This window comes from Pararge aegeria, chromosome Z (genome assembly GCF_905163445.1).
Source record: "Pararge aegeria chromosome Z, ilParAegt1.1, whole genome shotgun sequence".
Classification (NCBI taxonomy): domain Eukaryota; kingdom Metazoa; phylum Arthropoda; class Insecta; order Lepidoptera; family Nymphalidae; genus Pararge; species Pararge aegeria.
The window spans coordinates 24,752,828-24,770,679 of record NC_053208.1 but is presented as its reverse complement, the minus strand read 5'-3'; the positions used below and the strand labels follow the sequence as shown (position 1 = coordinate 24,770,679).

Genomic DNA, 17,852 nt, shown 5'->3' with positions numbered 1-17,852 from the left:
ATAAAGAAGAGGAAACAAATTGTTATATTCACCAAAAAATATATTTACAACGATACCATATTTATTCAAGTTATTAAAGAAAAATTGAGAGCCACTTCCATTTTTTATTTTTATCAATTCGTCAAAAACTGTTTGTCGATTTTTAGCCGAACAAAACTAATGCAGATGACAAAAATCTCTGAAAAAAAAACAACAATAGATGAACGTCATCTGTTAATCAACAGCAATTAGTTTTTCACAACTACTGATATTGAATTCAATTATTTGAAACAAGTGGTAAGCAAGTGTTTCCATTAGGGACAAAATAACAGATTAGCCATAAACACGAACGCGTGAAAACGTAATCGTTTATAAATATACAACACTGTGTTACAATGATCGCTTTACAAAACCCTAACAACGGCGTTCCAGAGTTACAAAATAAACTCTGTAATGCATGTCGACCGCCCGCAATGGATTGGTTATTTGTAGTGTTTTTCCATCTGGGCCGATAATATTGTATTGTATAATTTTTTGCGCGGTTTATATAAACACTATATACAGATACTGGAGTTGTTCGTTTATGGCAGATATTTAAAAAAAAACTCTTGTTTGTAAAAGTATGTAATTAAGACAGTTTAAACCACGCAACTGTTTTAGAAATAAAGAACTTTACTTAATCGTAGATTAAAAAGAGTAGTTGCCATAGATAATAGTTTTTATATATATTTACAATTTTTTTTTAATACGGCGAAATTATTAATCTGGGATTTATAATATCTCAATCTACCTACTTTTTCGAATATAATGAGGTTTTATATTTTTTAATCGTAGAGTAATTATTATTTAAAGTGGAACGGGCCGCACAGCTTTTGGTAAGTTTCATAGGCTCGTAAGGTTGGAGTCGTGATGTTAAATACATTTGATCTTTATATTGAATTGGGCAAAATCAAATGCAAAAAATATTTTTTAATGAGACTGATGATTTCCTAAATTTTGCGCGAACCAATATTCTCTCATACCCTGTTCAACCCTAAGTGAAATATTTGTTAGTGCTAAAACATGAATTTCACTATTTTAAACGGCAAGCTTAATACGAACTTCAAAATAACGGACTTACATACATACTTTCATCCCCTATTTAACCCCATTAAAAACTTAAATCCCACAAGTAAATTTAGAAATAAGCGCGTACAAACAAGTGAACCAATTTTTTGGCTTTATTATTGGTAGGCAGGCATTTATTAAAAAGCTTTTACATTACAAAAAGACACTTTAATTTCATTTATTTATATGGATATTATAATTGCTAGACTTTTATGAATAACGTAATAAATAATATCTGCTTGGTATTCATTTCGTTCCATATATTTAAGTACAAGATTTAACAGAATTCTATTGAAATTTGATATGTTGATTATTAAACAGAACAAAGACCCCGCTTCATAACAATGGCAGCTATTGATGAAAAATTATTCCCAATGCAATTAATATTGACTTAATTGCATCGAACTCGAAAATAAAAATAGTCGCTCGAGATCGTTGCTTAATTGTGGTAAACAAGGCTATGAATTAATTTATTTGAAATTTTCAATCGCTAGGTTGCATAATTTTCATCTCCAACAACGAAGATAAAATAGATTTTATATACGTTTCATGCGTTCGTGCTTGTGACTTCTCAGTCACACATTTACTCACACGAGTAAATGTGTGACTGAGAAGTGTGCTTAACATAAATCTTGGAAAAGGCACGCCAATAGGATATTGTATAATTTCCTCATGAGGCTAAATGGATTTTAATGACATTAGGTCCTTAGGTTAAATAACATACATACTATTATACCAAAATATAAATTGAACAAGCAAAAAAACCCAGGTTTGTTGTATGGGAGCACTCTTATTTTTTTTAAATATTTGTGATTATAGCGGCCACAGATATATCTTATGATATAAATACATCATCTGTGAATAATTCAATAGTCAAACTACCACGGTTCATGAAATACAGCCTGACAGCAGATACACAGAAAAAAAGAAAGTCAGGCGATATATAGATATAATAGGTAGTATGGGACGAAAGGGTACCGTTTTACCATTTGTGTACGTAAACCTGATTAAGACTAACTGACTTGTTAGTCCTTTGTTTAGGTGGTGGCAATACGTGCTCCCTTATGAAGCGTTCGACGCATTATTCGCAAGTGCATATTGCGTTATTTTCATCGCAGAATGTGAAGAAGGAAATAGGAAGTGAAATAAAGACAGAAAACCTAACCTCCATAATGCTAGAGGCATCAGAGAAATGGGAATCTATAAAAAAATACATGGAAGAGATAATAAAAGTAAAGGAAAGGGACGAAAGAGAAGGAAGGTAGCACAACGACGTTAGCGGTAGGCCAAATGGCAGGTACACTAACGTTTAGAAGGCAGGAGGGGTTTTTAGTCGGTAGGGGTCCGGCACTCTCCATAGGGATGTCCATGAGGATTTTCCCCTCCTAATATAAAAAAAAAAAAGTGCATATTGCGTAGGCTTACACAATGTTAACACTCAAAAATACACCTTTCTAGAAGGCCCTTTTGATGCTTTAACTAAAGATGCGTTAAATATATAAAATGTAAAATATCCTGGAATAAGGTTTAGGAACTTTCTACAAAAGACCTATGTCCAAGAGTGCAAGTCCATCGGTTTATATGATAATGTTGATAAATAATAATTACAATTTGTTTATACATGAATCACAAATCACGAAACTATTGAGAAGTACATATTAAGCAAATTATCATTAGTTAGATATACTGTCGTGTTAAGGCATGACCTTTTTAAAATTGTGCCTTCATCATTACAGCTTTCATATGATGGCATACTCAATGCAATAATTGGCTAATATCCATTACAAATAGCCATATCGATCGAAGAGCTGCAATTAATCCTTTCCTACAATTTCATTCCCCTAATGACTCCCACTTGGCCAGTTGTTCGCAAGTTATTAAGTTCACCCTCTTATCTACTTATAATGGGGATACAGTTGTATTGAAAGATGTGTGAGTTTAAAAGTTTTATTATGTAACTGTAAATTCAGAAATGATGGATCTTTGTGCTGTTGCATGACCTAAATAACTTTAATATTGTTTGAAATCTGGCGTGTGCCATTCGTGATCGATCTATCATTACAATGCCAAATGATCACCACCACCACTTTGTATTGTTACAAATAAGCAAATTAATTATTGGGGGGAAAAAAACGACGTTGTGCACTTTTTAATACATATATAATAATTCAAATTCAAATCTTTAAATTCAAATCAATAAGTCTTATTTAATATTTTGTACTATGCTTCAGCCTATAGGGTGTCTCATTTCATTGCACTTCAATTATTCTATTTAGTTTGGCTTGATGACCCGAGTTGCTTAGAAATGCCGAACATTAGTAACAACTTTTTTTTTTTAATGGAAATATTGACGGGCCAATCAGATGGCACAACTGAGTGGAAAACCATTGCCTATAAACAGAACAAACTTCGTGCAACTTGCCGCCCTGTGTCCATAAACTTACGGCGTAGGTGTTAGTAGCTCATGTGCCTTTAATCACACCGACAACGACGCCCTTCGTACTGCAACATGGAGATAATACTTCCCCAAGCGAGCGCAAAAGCTCACCTACTACAAAGAACATGGACACAAAGCCATATATATTTTTCCTGTTATTTCCTTGTGAAGCTATATCTCAAGAAGCATTTGAGATGTAGCATTCAGACGCATATTGGCCATTAGCTACACTCACAAAGTCTCAAATGTGAAAGTACCTACTGTACGGGTCAAACAAAACTTTAGCGCATTATTAATGTAAGAAACGTTTCATATATCCAGATATCCCTACTATCCCTACTTACCTACTAATATTATAAATGCCAATGTAAGTTTGTTTGTTACGCTTTCACGGAAAAACTACTTAACCGATCCACATGAAACTTTGTACACATATTCTTGAAAATGTTAGAAGTAATATAGAATACTTTATATCCCGATATTAAGCTAGGTTCATTTGGGAGAGGGGATGAAAGTGTTTGACGATTTTACACCATAACGTGTAGCGTGAGTAATAATATTATGTTCCAATCTCCGGAATGAAATCACTATGGATATTTGGCCGGCATCGGTTTAACTTTAAATCCATACCGAAGAAGGAAGCGCTATATTTTGAAGTTATACTTTTATTGGCGCGCTCAGGTATTGAACAACATGAAGTCAGTCGTACAGCAACTTGTTCTTAGAGGATACCAAAATAGGTACGCCATGACTTCAATAGTGTCGCTCCGAACATAGTTTTAGCAAAGAGGATATAAGCAGTTTTATTAATTAATAGTTCTAAAATGTTAACTTGGGTAAGTTTCACGCGGATGGTATTATTGAAATAGGATGGAATGTTTAATGTTATGGACGGATTGGAAGCTGATTGCTTCCATATCAAAGATACAAATATTATAAAAGTGAATTTGTAATATAATATTGTCAACTCTGCCTTCTAAATCGATAGTCACTATGCAGATAAAGTTGACGTTAAAAGTAAAACAATGCATACTTAAAATAGATGAATTATCTCATTTTAAACTTATGAATTGTCTTTTCAGGCATTCGCGTTCAAGTTCACGACATAAGTATGAAGCTACGATTCAAACTTGCGGCGTTTCTGATTCGTGTTCATCTTAACTTTCATCAAAGTATTTAGTTGTTATTCTTATTCAGTCTATTGTCTTAGTACAAAGAATGGTAGCAAATTAACATGTTTTATGTATATTATCAAGCTTACTATACAAATTCAATCAATTTCACACCAAGTAGCCGATGGGCGATAACTGCCCCCATCCTTTGTATTAATGCGTAAAAAATAGTATCATTTGTGATCTAAGTTGTGGATACTTCATTGGTTTATGTGACATAAAAATACGGCATTACTCTTGTGTGTAATAGTACTGTTTGTTTCCCTTGAAAAGCTAATAAATAAATTAATATATAAAAAACGCTACAGAAGTATAACTTCTTCAATTCAAACAAGAGTTCTTTCACTTGCAAACATTAAAAAGTCGTTCTAGAATTTTGAGAGCGAAACTCTCTGATAGGACTACGATCGGTGAGCACGGTGTAAGACGAGATAGTGTTAGCTCGACATCGAACACAAAAAAACACAAACGAAGACACTTACAGACATGCTGTAACTGCTCCCTTGTTTCACTACGGAATCCTATAAAAATAAAACAGATCACTCACCACCTCCTCTTCGAATGTGTTAAGTGCAAATGGTTGTTTCTCTCTAGTCTGATATAATAATTCAAAATGTTTTAACTCCTCGGGGGGCTCTGCGTTCCGTTCGCATAGCGCCAACATTTCTTCCCTGCCATATCTGTGTAAATACACGTAATTGCATTATAATACGGTAATATTATAATTTACCTATGGCATATGGCCTTAACCCTTCTCAAAGTGGGAGGAGACGCTGTGGTGGGCCGGTAGTGAGTTGATTTTGATGATGATAATAATGATGATTAAAATTTAAAAAATTGGGCTTAGGCGGCCTTATATCTACCTATCTATATATAGAAAAGAGAAAGTATGTGGGTATGTTCCGTATACGCTCCGAAACGGCTGGACCGATTTCAATGAAACTTTCAGGGAATCTCCGGATTGACCTGGCGAGTAATCCTGTAAAGTAAAGTTTGGTGACGATCGGAGCACTCTTATTTTTGAATTGTCAAACTGTCAAATACAGCTTTTATTTACTATAATGATATTCTACTGTTGGGTGTACATGGGTGTAGATAATGATCTTCACCCGCTCGAGAAGAGAATAGAAGAGAATGAATACGGAGAGAAATAAATGATTTATTATATTATGAGACTTAAATTAAAAATTTAACGATGTAAGTTTATTGTTTAAATAAAATAAAGCAAAATCTAGCCCGGCGAAGCGGGCTGGGTGCCCGCTACATACAAGATTTTAGTTGTAAATTATAAGCTGAAATAGGGTATGAAGGTAGCCTTGAAATGTGAAACTGTGGATGTTTGTGTCTCGATAACGCAAAAACGGCTGAACGGATTTGGATGAAACTGGGCATGCAGATGCATGTAATACTGTAGGTACCCTTTATCATGATAAAGAAGAAAGGGTACCTTTAAACCCGATTCCTAAGTAGTTCCTGTAGGAAAATTGAAAGTTGTTTTCGAGCTAAGCCGCAGGCAGACAGCTTTGATATTTGGTATGCATATTGCCTATGCTAAAAAGGACATGTACTTTCTATACCGATCTCTGAAATTGTTCCCGTGGTAGGAATAAAACATGGTAATGAGCGAAGCTTTAGACCCAATTCGGAAGTCCACGCAGACGAAGTCGCAGGTTCTGCCCGCTAGTAAATTATAATGGAGGCCGCCGTTACACCGTTAGTTTATATGTTAGTCCGTGGTGACGGCAAATCAGAATACACGTGTCACACAATTCTTCCCGCGGGTACGAGGTTGTACGAGGCAACTCAGGGAATATTCGATTGCAGATAACGAGGTCCTGGGTGCAGGTGCTAGCCGGGTTCTACACCATTATCTATAAAGAAGGCAAAAAATCTTGCCTGTGGTATCGGAGCCACCTTAAATATGCATTGTATTTGTAGTTATAAAGGGAACGGCAATAATCTGTGAAAATTTCAACAGTCTGACTGTCACGGTTTATGAGATACATCCTGGAGGCAGGCGGTCAGACGGACGGACATCGGACACTTAGGATACGGAGCCCCAAAAAAGTATGTCCCCCCATGGATCTCCATCATTAAAAGATCCACTGCTTCAAAGATTTAAAGTTGAAACTAAAGCTTACCGTCGTTTCGCGAGGCGCACTCTGCTTTGCTGATTAGAATTTGAGTTTCTTGTGGTAGATGAAGTGCTAGGTGTCGGCGCCGCGGCTCCAGCTGGTGGACTCACTGAGGACGAGGCCTGGCCCCCAGGCTCCGCTGGCGAACCAGCCCCGTGGGTGCCAGACCTTCCAGACCCGGTGTTCTGACTGGAGTTTGTTCTTCCAGCGCTCTGCTCGCGCGCCATATTGCGAAGCCACTCAGGCCCAAACATAATATTGTGGTTCTTGCGGTCACCCATTGTATTCAAATCTAAGGTCCGACGTATTGTGAAGCAAGGTGGACGCAGCGGCAACTGAAAACAGTAGTCAAGTCTAAATCTCTGGTCACGTGATAAAAAAAAACAACATTTTCTTTTACAACACCAACATTCACATTCACAGCAAATGTTTGTTGCAAGATAACGTGCCTACTGTATGTGTACAAAAATAAATTGAACTCAAATAAATAAACTGAAACAATAATTTAAAAATTTAAAAAATATATTAATCTTATACGTCATAAAAGATCGAAACAATAACTCTTAACATGATAAATCTGCTTCAAGTTGTCAAGAGGTTGGGTCCGCAAAATGTTTTTTTTTTAAATTAGTAATTGCCCTAGGGACCAAGTAGATAACCCCCATGTGCCTGGCATTATCCCGGCAGGCATGCATTTCAGACACAGCATTACAATAATGCTGCTTTGCTACAGAAATAAGCATGACTCTATCTAGAATCGGATAACTAAGTTAAGCAAGATTGAGAACTCATTAGTAATAGCAATATAATAATAGTTTTTACATAAAGATTGGCAAATACAATAAAGAAATTTTGAAAACTGTTAGTATATCATTTTATATTATATTTATACCCTGGCGATCGTATAGAATATCAATTTTATAACCGAAATCCAGAGCTGTTAATTCTACTACAATTGAAAAACAATGTTACAAAATATCATAAAACTGAAATCCGGAACTGATAATAATTTTAAAACTGTTGCAAACATTCACAATTGATCACTTCATCGAAATAATATCCATATGGAACGGGGATATCCGTTTAAGCAATACGATATACAGACACAGAAAAGCACTAACTAAAGAAAGCATCAACTTATAACACGTTAAAAAGTCACCAAAATGTTTGATTAATAACAGTAAAAAAAAACTTCTAAAGAATACTGTTCACACAAGCTATCGACCTAGATTATTTGAATTTAAATTTTTAACTTTGGTCTAATAACTTACCTAATTAGCGTCACCGGGTGGACAGTTCGGATAAACCGCCATAAGTTGTTTATTTATATTTTAAGAATTTTAGTTAAGGAATCATTTTACGTAAGACTGGCTCACCCGCGTTTAGTTATAACAAAAAAAAATAAAGAAATAAATCTGATTAACAAATAAAGTCTTCCTCCACAAGCACTGACTATCTTTCGCAAAAATAAGATTAGCGATTTCAAACACAAAACGTACGCCAGCTTTTTAATCTAGATGATGGGACCCATTTCGGTAACACGAGCAATCACAGCGCAAGTTACAGCGCAACTGAATATATTTTCATGCCCCCGCAAGCCTCTTCAATTGAACGCGGAGTGCAGTTCTTCCCAGCATTTAAAGAAAACACAGTTTGCGAACGTAACGTTATGATTGTTATTATTGTATGTTATTATGCAAGTTAATAATACATATGTTTATATTAAATAATCTATATCTAATATACAAAATTCTCGTCTCGCGGTGTTTGTAGTTAAACTCCTCCGAAACGGCTAAACCGATTCTCATGAAATTTAGTGTGCATATTGGGTAGGTATGAGAATCGGAAAACATTTATTTCAGAAACACACAATATAGTCTGGAATAGCTCATAGGCTTCTTTTCATCTCGGAAAAGCAAACAGCTCCAACAGGATAGTATCGCTATTTTTCCGCAATTGTCTTTCAAAATCCGCGCAATCCGCGTTTTAGATGGACGTGGTTTTTTGGATAGGTATAGTAGAGGACCTGAAAAGTGACAAAGGCTACTTTCTGTCTGTCTGTTTTAGCGAAAAACTGAAAAATTACCGAATGGATTTTCGTATGGTTTTCACTTATGAACATTGACTCATGCGGAAGGTTTTTGTGTATTTTATTACAGTTTTCTATAAATTAGCTGAAATATAACGATGTTTGCTAAAGTTTTCACACCGACTTGGAGCTTTACTGGCGTACGCCGCGAAAATGATTGATAATATGTAAAAATAATGTAGGTATTACATGTTTAAAGTAATCATTATTACCTACAAATAAGTGCGGGAGGCTATATGTCTATCAAAATTATAATTTGTCAATCAAAACATGGGTACAATTTAAAGATGGTGACATTCCTATCATGATATGAATCCTTATCCAAATAAATAGTTTTATAATTAAAATTGATTGTGTACCTTCAAATTCCTCTTCAAATTATTTAAATTAGACCTATGTTTCGAAGTTACGACGGGTATAGAAATGCTAAAAGCAAGAAAAATGCAGAGGGACGCCCGGCCGCGTATTATATAGTTTGAAATTAAAACTGGACCCGGTAGGTGGCGCTGCAATTAGGTTCTTAGTATTTTTAAGATATTAAAACAGATAATAACCGATTTGATGCAGACGAAGGTGCGCGGGTCAGCTAGATTTTTTTATAAAATTCTGATTTTAAACATCTTCATTTTTGCACGCTAGCTAATACAAGATATGCAGATACTATTTTAACTCCTTTAACACCTGTTAGAACTTAGAAGTAATAAATGGTAGGAATTATCTAACTGTCGCATTTACGCTTTGGCAAGAACAAATGGTTCTGATTCTGTTCGAAGCCCGTCCGCATTTTACAAACACATTCGTAGATTACGTTTACCTGTTTATTTATAAGTTTTCCACCACCTTTTAACTCTTTAGTGTAGAAACATGTTATAGTATCCAAACTTGTAAAAATAATTAGGGTACAGCTATATTTTTAAAGTACACACAATACCCATTATTATCGAGATCAATAACACAATTTTAACTCTCTATACTCTATTTCTGTTACTTTTCATAAATCAAAACAGTTTTAAAATTAATAAAACGGAATAAAACAAAATTATTATATTTCTATACGTAGAAAAAAAATAACGTTTCTAAAACCTACCTACCTACTTTACATTAAAATGTAAGGAAAAAGATTGTTTAAATTAAAAGATAGGTAAGAGAAAATTAATGTACCAATCCGCACTTGGCCAGCTTGGTGGACTAAGGCCTAAACCCTGTTAACCCTAGACGTTCTGATAAGAGACTCGTGCCCATGTTTGGTTTAGTGTGTATATAAATCTTCGAGAGTCCTGTAAGTGAATTGAGGCGCATATCCAATTTGTAACACCTATTTCAAATAGATACACATGCCTTAATTCAATTACGACCAAATAGCCCTCAATTGAACAATACGATGCAACTCCTACCTTGAGTATCGGCTACGTCATATTGTTGATATGAAGGGTACAATGTGCATGTCACATTTATAATTTAAATTTCTTTATGTTTAAAATTAAACTACTTTTCTAAATTAATACTTGCATTGCACTCAACAAACTGAAAAAGGTACGCAAAGGTCCCATTACAGTTGGAACCTTTCATGTTTTGATCAACTATAATTCTTAAAACGCTTTTTCTTTCATATGTAATAAAATAAAATATTAGTGGTGAAAGTATGAAACTGCCGATTTGGACCGAAAAATTAAACCTTGTTTTTTTAAGCAAAACCTATTTATTTAAACTACATATTTACACTTATTATCTATACTATTACATTGCTGCCATTTAAACGTAAGTTCATTTATGTCTTCGCTATAGAACTCTGGTGAGATTCGACAAACTCTGTGAAAGCGTGTGTACGGTCTCGTGGGAAGATTTTTTTTTTACCACGTAGAAAATTGTCCAAATCTCGAAAATAATGGTAAAGGTCCGGCGAGTACGTAGGATTATGTATGGGTTATATCTGCAGCTCCTATAGAGTTACAACGGTTTCTCGTGAAGTGTGAGGTCTCGGGTTATCATTATCATCATCATCATATCAACCGATACTGTCATCATGTAACCGAATCCGTCATCGCGGTGGAATCTGCCTTCCGAACCGGTGGTAGTCACTACAACCAGACTGACTTGACGTTCCAAAAGTGCTTATAAACTGGACCTAATTGAAATAAAACAATTTAGATTTTTTTAATTTTTGATAGACGTCCACTGCTGGACATAGGGGTTTTGCAGAGTTCCAAGTTCCACGGATTGTGCCGCTCGGATCCAGCGGCTACCTGCGAACCGCTCAATGTCGTCTATCCACCTCGTTGGCGGTCGACCAACGCTGCGCTTGCCAGTGCGGGGCTAACATTCCAGCACCTTAGAACCTACGTCCATCCTTTCCCCGAACTGTGTGCCACATCACCTCCGCGAAACGTTGAGCTCTTCCACATTTTTGATTTGATCAAGTAGAGGTACAGCTCTCCCTCCATCGCCCACTCAGTGACTCTGAGCCTTCTTATGAGGACCACACATCTTGGGTTACCATGGAGCAATAATGGTCTAGATCGATTTACGAGTCGGCGCTGTTTCACTACCAGATCTGCTATCATTGTTCCAAGTTCGGCAGAGTAAACGTCTGCTGTAATTAATTGACCATACCTGAGAAAGCTATAATGAAAACTCCCTCAAGGGGTCCCCCCATTTCATTTAACGCTTACAAAAATTAAATTAACTTTTCACCCTTTGTACCCCCTTTGTCACAATTCGATCCAATATTCTTTCGTGTCTGTACCGCTTCAACAAATCAATAAAAGTTTCAACTCTATTTCTATTTGCAAATTTGGCAATCCTGTCACTATTTTTTAATTGATTTGATGCAATTATCTCTTAAAACTTCCACCTGTGTCTCCCCTGTGGTTCGTTTTTAAGTCGAAGTTTCCACAACGAAAGCGTTTTAACCAAACGCGCACGATGTTTTTATTAGCATTCTTCTCTATAGCTAGCGTTGATATTGCCTCGTTAAACCGCGTTGGAACTCTTCTTCAAAAATAGCTCAGGTTTTCAAAGTATCCATCTTTCAAGTTTAAGCTGAATAAAAAAAAAAGTTTAAAGACGAAAACCGAATGTTGCACGCTTTTTAGAACCGCAATGTAAAAAAAGTTTCGCTCGAAAATCTCACACCATGAAGGTTATGTCTATTCACAGTATCTATAAATATGTTTTGTTTGTTTAGTTTTTAGTAATAACATAGAAAGTAAGTTGTAATACTAAAAAAATAGAGCGTATACGCTCAAAATAAAATTATTATTATATAACTATAACGGCAATTTCATACTTTAACCCCATAATTACAGCATAAAAAAACTAAAAATGGTTAGAATTAAGGAAAATAAATTGGAAATCGTTCATTATGTTTGGAGTTGATTTTTACAGACTACAAATTGTGGAAGGAGGTTCTACGCTACACTTTTTTGCATTCAATATAACACAAATTGCACAGAAATATGATCAGTATTAGCCTAACCTAAATAGGAAGGGCAAAGCAACGCAAGCATAGTTATAAGTGTCACTCATTCATTATTGTATTTTAAATCTTACTCTCTTGATAAAATATTACTTCCCGATAAAGTTTCTTTCAAATGGTAAAAAATAATCAAAAAAATCTTTCCTCTTTATAACATTAGTACAGATGTATTGGATGTATTCATTGATATTAGTTTTAGATGAATAGAATACAGAGATCAAGAGCAAGAAAATAAAATGCGAATATGGTAAAGTTTCGAAAATGGACGCTAAATGTTTGAATCCTTTCGCATGGCGTCGCATGTTTAATACTAATAAATTTAAACTAACGCAAAATATGGAGCCTCAAGACGGCTCGAAACTAGTTATCGAAACAAGCATTCTATTGCGGCATTCCAAAGAATTATAGCTAAATTTCCCGGATATTTTGTGTACGTTAACACAAAAAAAATCCAAAAAAAACTAAATTTTTCAATAGCTTGATCTATGCTCTCAAGAATACTGGTACAATCAAATTTAAGAAGGCTGTGCATTAAGAAAAACTATTTTAAAAATTGTGTACGGTAGGGCCTAAAGTCCTAACTTAAGAACCGTTAAAACCTATTGACGAAAATTTGTGACACATATAGTAACAGTCCATGTACTAACAGGTGTCAAAATTTCTACTAAAGGTGTGTCAGTTCCAAACTGCCTAACTGCCTTCTAAACGCATCATTGTTAATCTGGCGGAATAACTACCAACGCTTAAAGCAGTTTCATTTAAGTAATGTTCACGCTATCTTAATAATCAGATTTAGAATCCTTATTACAGGGGCGTCAAAGTATACCAGATTTATAATAAAACAATACTGATTTAAGCCAAAGTCACCAAGCCCAAGTGTACCAAGATAAGATCGCAGTTGCAAATTTAATTTTAATTATTGTACATTTTTAACATTTTAAAAACACAATATTTAACTGAATTGTTAACATTTTAATAATACAGTCATTAAATATGCAGCACAGTGCAAATTTATTTAGCGAAATAATAAAAATAGCACTGTCACTTGTTTATCATTATTGTAGCTACGACCTGCTGAGATGGCAATATTATAATCAATGGAACGTGTTTACATATTGCCCTAGATCTTAACACATTATATAATTAATAATCGATAGACTAAAGTATATATATATATAATTATGTGCATGTTGCAAATTATATTATATATACACTTATGCTATAGTTCACAAGCGTTACATCGCAACCTAGAATGTGATGATTACTAAATTAATTGGGTTGAATTATATAAGAATACTAGCGGACCCCAGCGCCATCTGTCGGGCTGATCTGTGAATCTAAACCATCCAGGGTGCCACCCAAACGCATACCAAAAAATTCATTCAAATCGGTCCAGTCGTTTAGGAGTTCAGTGACATAAACACGCATACAAGAAATATATGAGCAGGCAGATGGCCCACCTGATGGTAAGTGGAAGACCGTCGCCTTTAAACAGCAACAATTCGCAGGGCATGCATGGAATCATGGAGCAGGTCCAACAAAGTTCCGCCCAGTGTCCACCAATTTGAGGCAAGGCAATGTTAAGCCTCATGTCCTGTAATTACGCCGGCAACAGACCGGAACACAACATTGCTGTTTCGCGGCATAAATAAACATGGCGATAGTACTTCCCCAGACCAGCTCTGACACAAAAAGCTCTACTACTAATAAACATAGTTAGTAGAATGTTGTTTACATCCATACGTTATATACACTCCGCAATGGCAAAAATGTCGAATAGAAGCCAGACATTTCTGAGCGTTTGATATATAAGAGGCGTCTTGCTAAGCCTCATATATTTAAAACAAAATCTCTCATCCATGATTAAGATATGTAGTTCAATAAACCAATATTCAGAAAGTTTTAGGAAAGATGAATGTGTTCTAGGAAAGAAGAATATCTGATGAATAAGTTTTAGGTTCTATAAATTTACACAAAAAATATTTTCGCATCGCAGCTATGCACTAGTTTGTGGTTGCAGACGGATATGTTATAGTGAATTCTTAAAATAGTCGTTACAAAACCAACATCTATTTATACTAACGTTTCAATTGTTTAGTAAACAATGGAGCTATTTCAATAGTTAAGAGTAGTTTGCAGATCCTATCTTCATATTTTTGAATGAAGCCATCTATTTAAAAAAGTTAAAACTGTTAACCTAAGATAAAAAGATCTGTTTGGTACCTTTGTTTGTGTTAGCTAAAATCAGCTAATATTCCTTCAGGCATGATGGTATGTTTAATTTTAATTTGCCTAAATGAAACACAGTATAGGTAATAGGCACTTATTTTCCCACATGACTAGCAATCAAACAGAAGTCATAAATTATATTTACAGCTACTGAAAATGTGTAATTTACAAAGGGGAGTAAATGTATAGTACTTGCGACTTGTTGCTTGGAACAAACAGTGAACACACATGTGTCATTAGAAAGCTTTTTTAGATATGCTAGAATAGTTTCTAAGGTGGTATTTTGAAACTGTGCAAAAAACGTTATGTTGCCATTTATAGCTTAGACATTTAATAATAACTAGCTGACCTGTGCAACTTTGTCTGCACCAAATCGGTTATTAGCGGAAAACACGAATAAAATGACATTCCTAAAAATGAATCCTAACTAGATCGATTTATCGCCCCCGAAACACCCTGTATACTAAATTTCATGCAAATCGTTGCAACCGATTCCGAAATTATATATATACAAGAATTGCTTGTTTAAAGATATAAGATTGTAAAAGCCTTTATGTGCTATATGTAAGCATTGTTTAACATGTGAAGATTATTTACGTTTATGATATTATTTAGATATTTAAAATAATATTAATTAAGATTGTTATAAGAAGGGTATTAGTTGATTTTTTTATTTACGGATGATATTTTAAAATGCACCTAATTTAAAAAAGAACCAAAATATAAATATGTATAACAATAATTAAGTAATTTATATTAGCTTGAATATAAAATGTGTTTGTAATTTCTTTTTTCGGTATACAGTGATAAAAAAAAAACAATATAAAGAAAAAAAGATTCCAATTATGGATAGAGGCACAAACCCTCAAGGTATTTGCAATTATTGTAATAATTTAGGAAGTATTAAGTTCTAAGTGAACAGTTATAATTAAAATTATATTGTAAAAAAGAAAAAGGAAATTAAAGCGGAAATACTAAGAAAGTTGTTTTGAACCATCAGCCTTTTGCCAATATATATTACAAAGGGTAGGTACAAAGTAAGAAACATGATTTAATACAAAAAAGACACAATTTTGTGACTGATAATCATTGTTTCCTTTATTTAGTTTCCATCTTTTCATGGGAAATCATTTAATTTAATTCAATTTTAATAAATATTTTAACTAAAGAATTTTGAGTTAAAATTTACAACTTTGTTAGTTAATATCAACCCATCATCAATAACCAGATTTTAAGTTCCATATTGATTCTCAGATATACTTGGTAGGAATTACTTTAGGAATCAATTTATATAAGCATTTAGATGGACTTTCTTTTAGATCGCAATAGAGAAATGTTCGTCCACCCAAGAAGTAGAAAAATTATTTAATTAAAGAACTGGCTGTGAAAATATAGGTACAGAATTTGTACACAAAAGAACTAACTGTGAACTGCTGTATCTTGTTTACACAACTGCACTCGTAGGCCAATAAATCCTCAATTTAGCTGTATGTGCAAATGTACAAAGAAAAGTTTATAGTCAAATTCATTTGACACCATTTGATTTGAGAGAATTCAACAAGCAATTTGCTTTTAAATTTGAGGATTTCCCTTATTTTTCATGGTACCTAAAGTTCATACTGTTTCAACGAGAAAATAATTTTCAACATTGGCCCACAATTCACAAAAAAAAAATAACAAACAACAAAACAAATACATAGTCAAACATAGAACAACCTCCTTTATAGAAGTCTGTTAAAAAGTAGCCAGGCAGTATCATTGATATTGATAAAATGTATTTATTAATTATAAGTGTTAGTGCTCACTATATTTTAAAACATAAAATAATAATTTAATAAAGTATATAAAAAATTTAAAAGTTGAATCTAAAGTTAATAAAGTCAAAGTCAATTGTTTTTTTATTAAAATAGAATTTAAAAAAAATTTTGCATCTACCTTAAAACCAATGTTTCTAGGTAAATAAACAATGGTCTTGAAACATTTGTAATATAATATAACAAATTTATAATTCTATCATAGATGTTATTTACCGAATGGGACATAGTTTTTGATGACCTGCACATGGCATGATCTTTATATTCAATTCAAATTTGAACAAACTTCAAAATATAAATTAATAAAAATTTCAAATTAATAAAAAAATTTAGAAAAAAGTATGCGAATGAACACAAGATAATATTTTTGTTATTAAGTGTATATTGAATATACTGCGCATATCAGCAATATGGAAAAGACACCACCAAAATAAAACTAAATTGTGCCTCAAAAATAATATATGAAGAAGTATACTTACTTAATACTCTCCAGCAAATTAACATTCCAGTAACTACCACCAATATAATTAACTAGAAATGTTAGGCACACACCACAAATATAAAATATTATTTTCTATGTTATATTAAGAATATATTTCTTTTTTTCTTCGACTGGCACACAGGCAATATTATTGCCAATAATCCGATTCGTCATTAATATTGGCATATGTGCAGGGTGTCATAGCCTTAATTATTGTTTTACTATCCTAAAAAACTAAACACAATGGGTGCAGAATTTTAACAAACGCATAAGTGACACCAAAATATAATGAAATATTGATTTCAAATACTGACCGCACCGTTTTCGCGTACGAACTAAACCCAACCAAGAAAATTATGTAAACGTTGTGTTTTCCAATTATGTTGATTAAAAATGCTCAATGAGACTTCACGAGCACCTCGTGCGAACGCAACAAATAGATACTCGACATATTTCTAGACAAGACTCCCAAGAGTCAAGGTGGCAGGTACAAATCGGTTCTATGTACCAATACAAACCTAATATATAATATTGCGCGAACCTATTCCTCCCAAAACTGCGTACAAAATAAGTACTTATAATAAAAATATGAGCGTGAGATAATAATTACCCAATATTTAGCGATGCTATTCAACAGCTATAGGCCCGAGCGGTTGATACCACGCACGTCGACAGGAAAATAATGTAATATGGCGGACCCTCAGCAAACCAAAATGTTACAGAAGAACGGTAAAGTATGCACTAATATTGACCATAAACAATGTCAATGCTGGCAACATAAATGACTAAGAGTCATCCGCACCAAAGAAAACCAAAGAAAAAAGTACAGATACCAGTTATATTAGCTCTAGCCGCAATGTAGTATGATTGAGCTCTTTATTGACATATTTGGTTTCACGTATTCCCTATTCAAGTATCTGAACATAACCATTAC

General features: G+C 34.0%; 1 protein-coding gene across 3 annotated transcripts in view; it reads right to left on the bottom strand.

The window, feature by feature from the left end:
• LOC120636128 (GRB10-interacting GYF protein 2) overlaps positions 1-17,642 on the bottom strand; it is an 85,240-nt gene extending 67,598 nt beyond the window's left edge. For 2 of the 3 annotated variants that reach the window (XM_039907431.1, XM_039907432.1), the window contains exons 1-3: positions 17,529-17,642; positions 6,837-7,165; positions 5,243-5,375 (exon numbers count right to left, since the gene is read on the bottom strand). In XM_039907431.1, the coding sequence (XP_039763365.1) occupies positions 5,243-5,375; positions 6,837-7,111 (408 nt within the window). In that variant the 5' untranslated portion in view covers positions 7,112-7,165; positions 17,529-17,642. The remainder of the gene's footprint in view (positions 1-5,242; positions 5,376-6,836; positions 7,166-17,528) is intronic. The other variant, XM_039907433.1, reaches the window with a different exon arrangement.
• Positions 17,643-17,852: the final 210 nt, after the last annotated feature.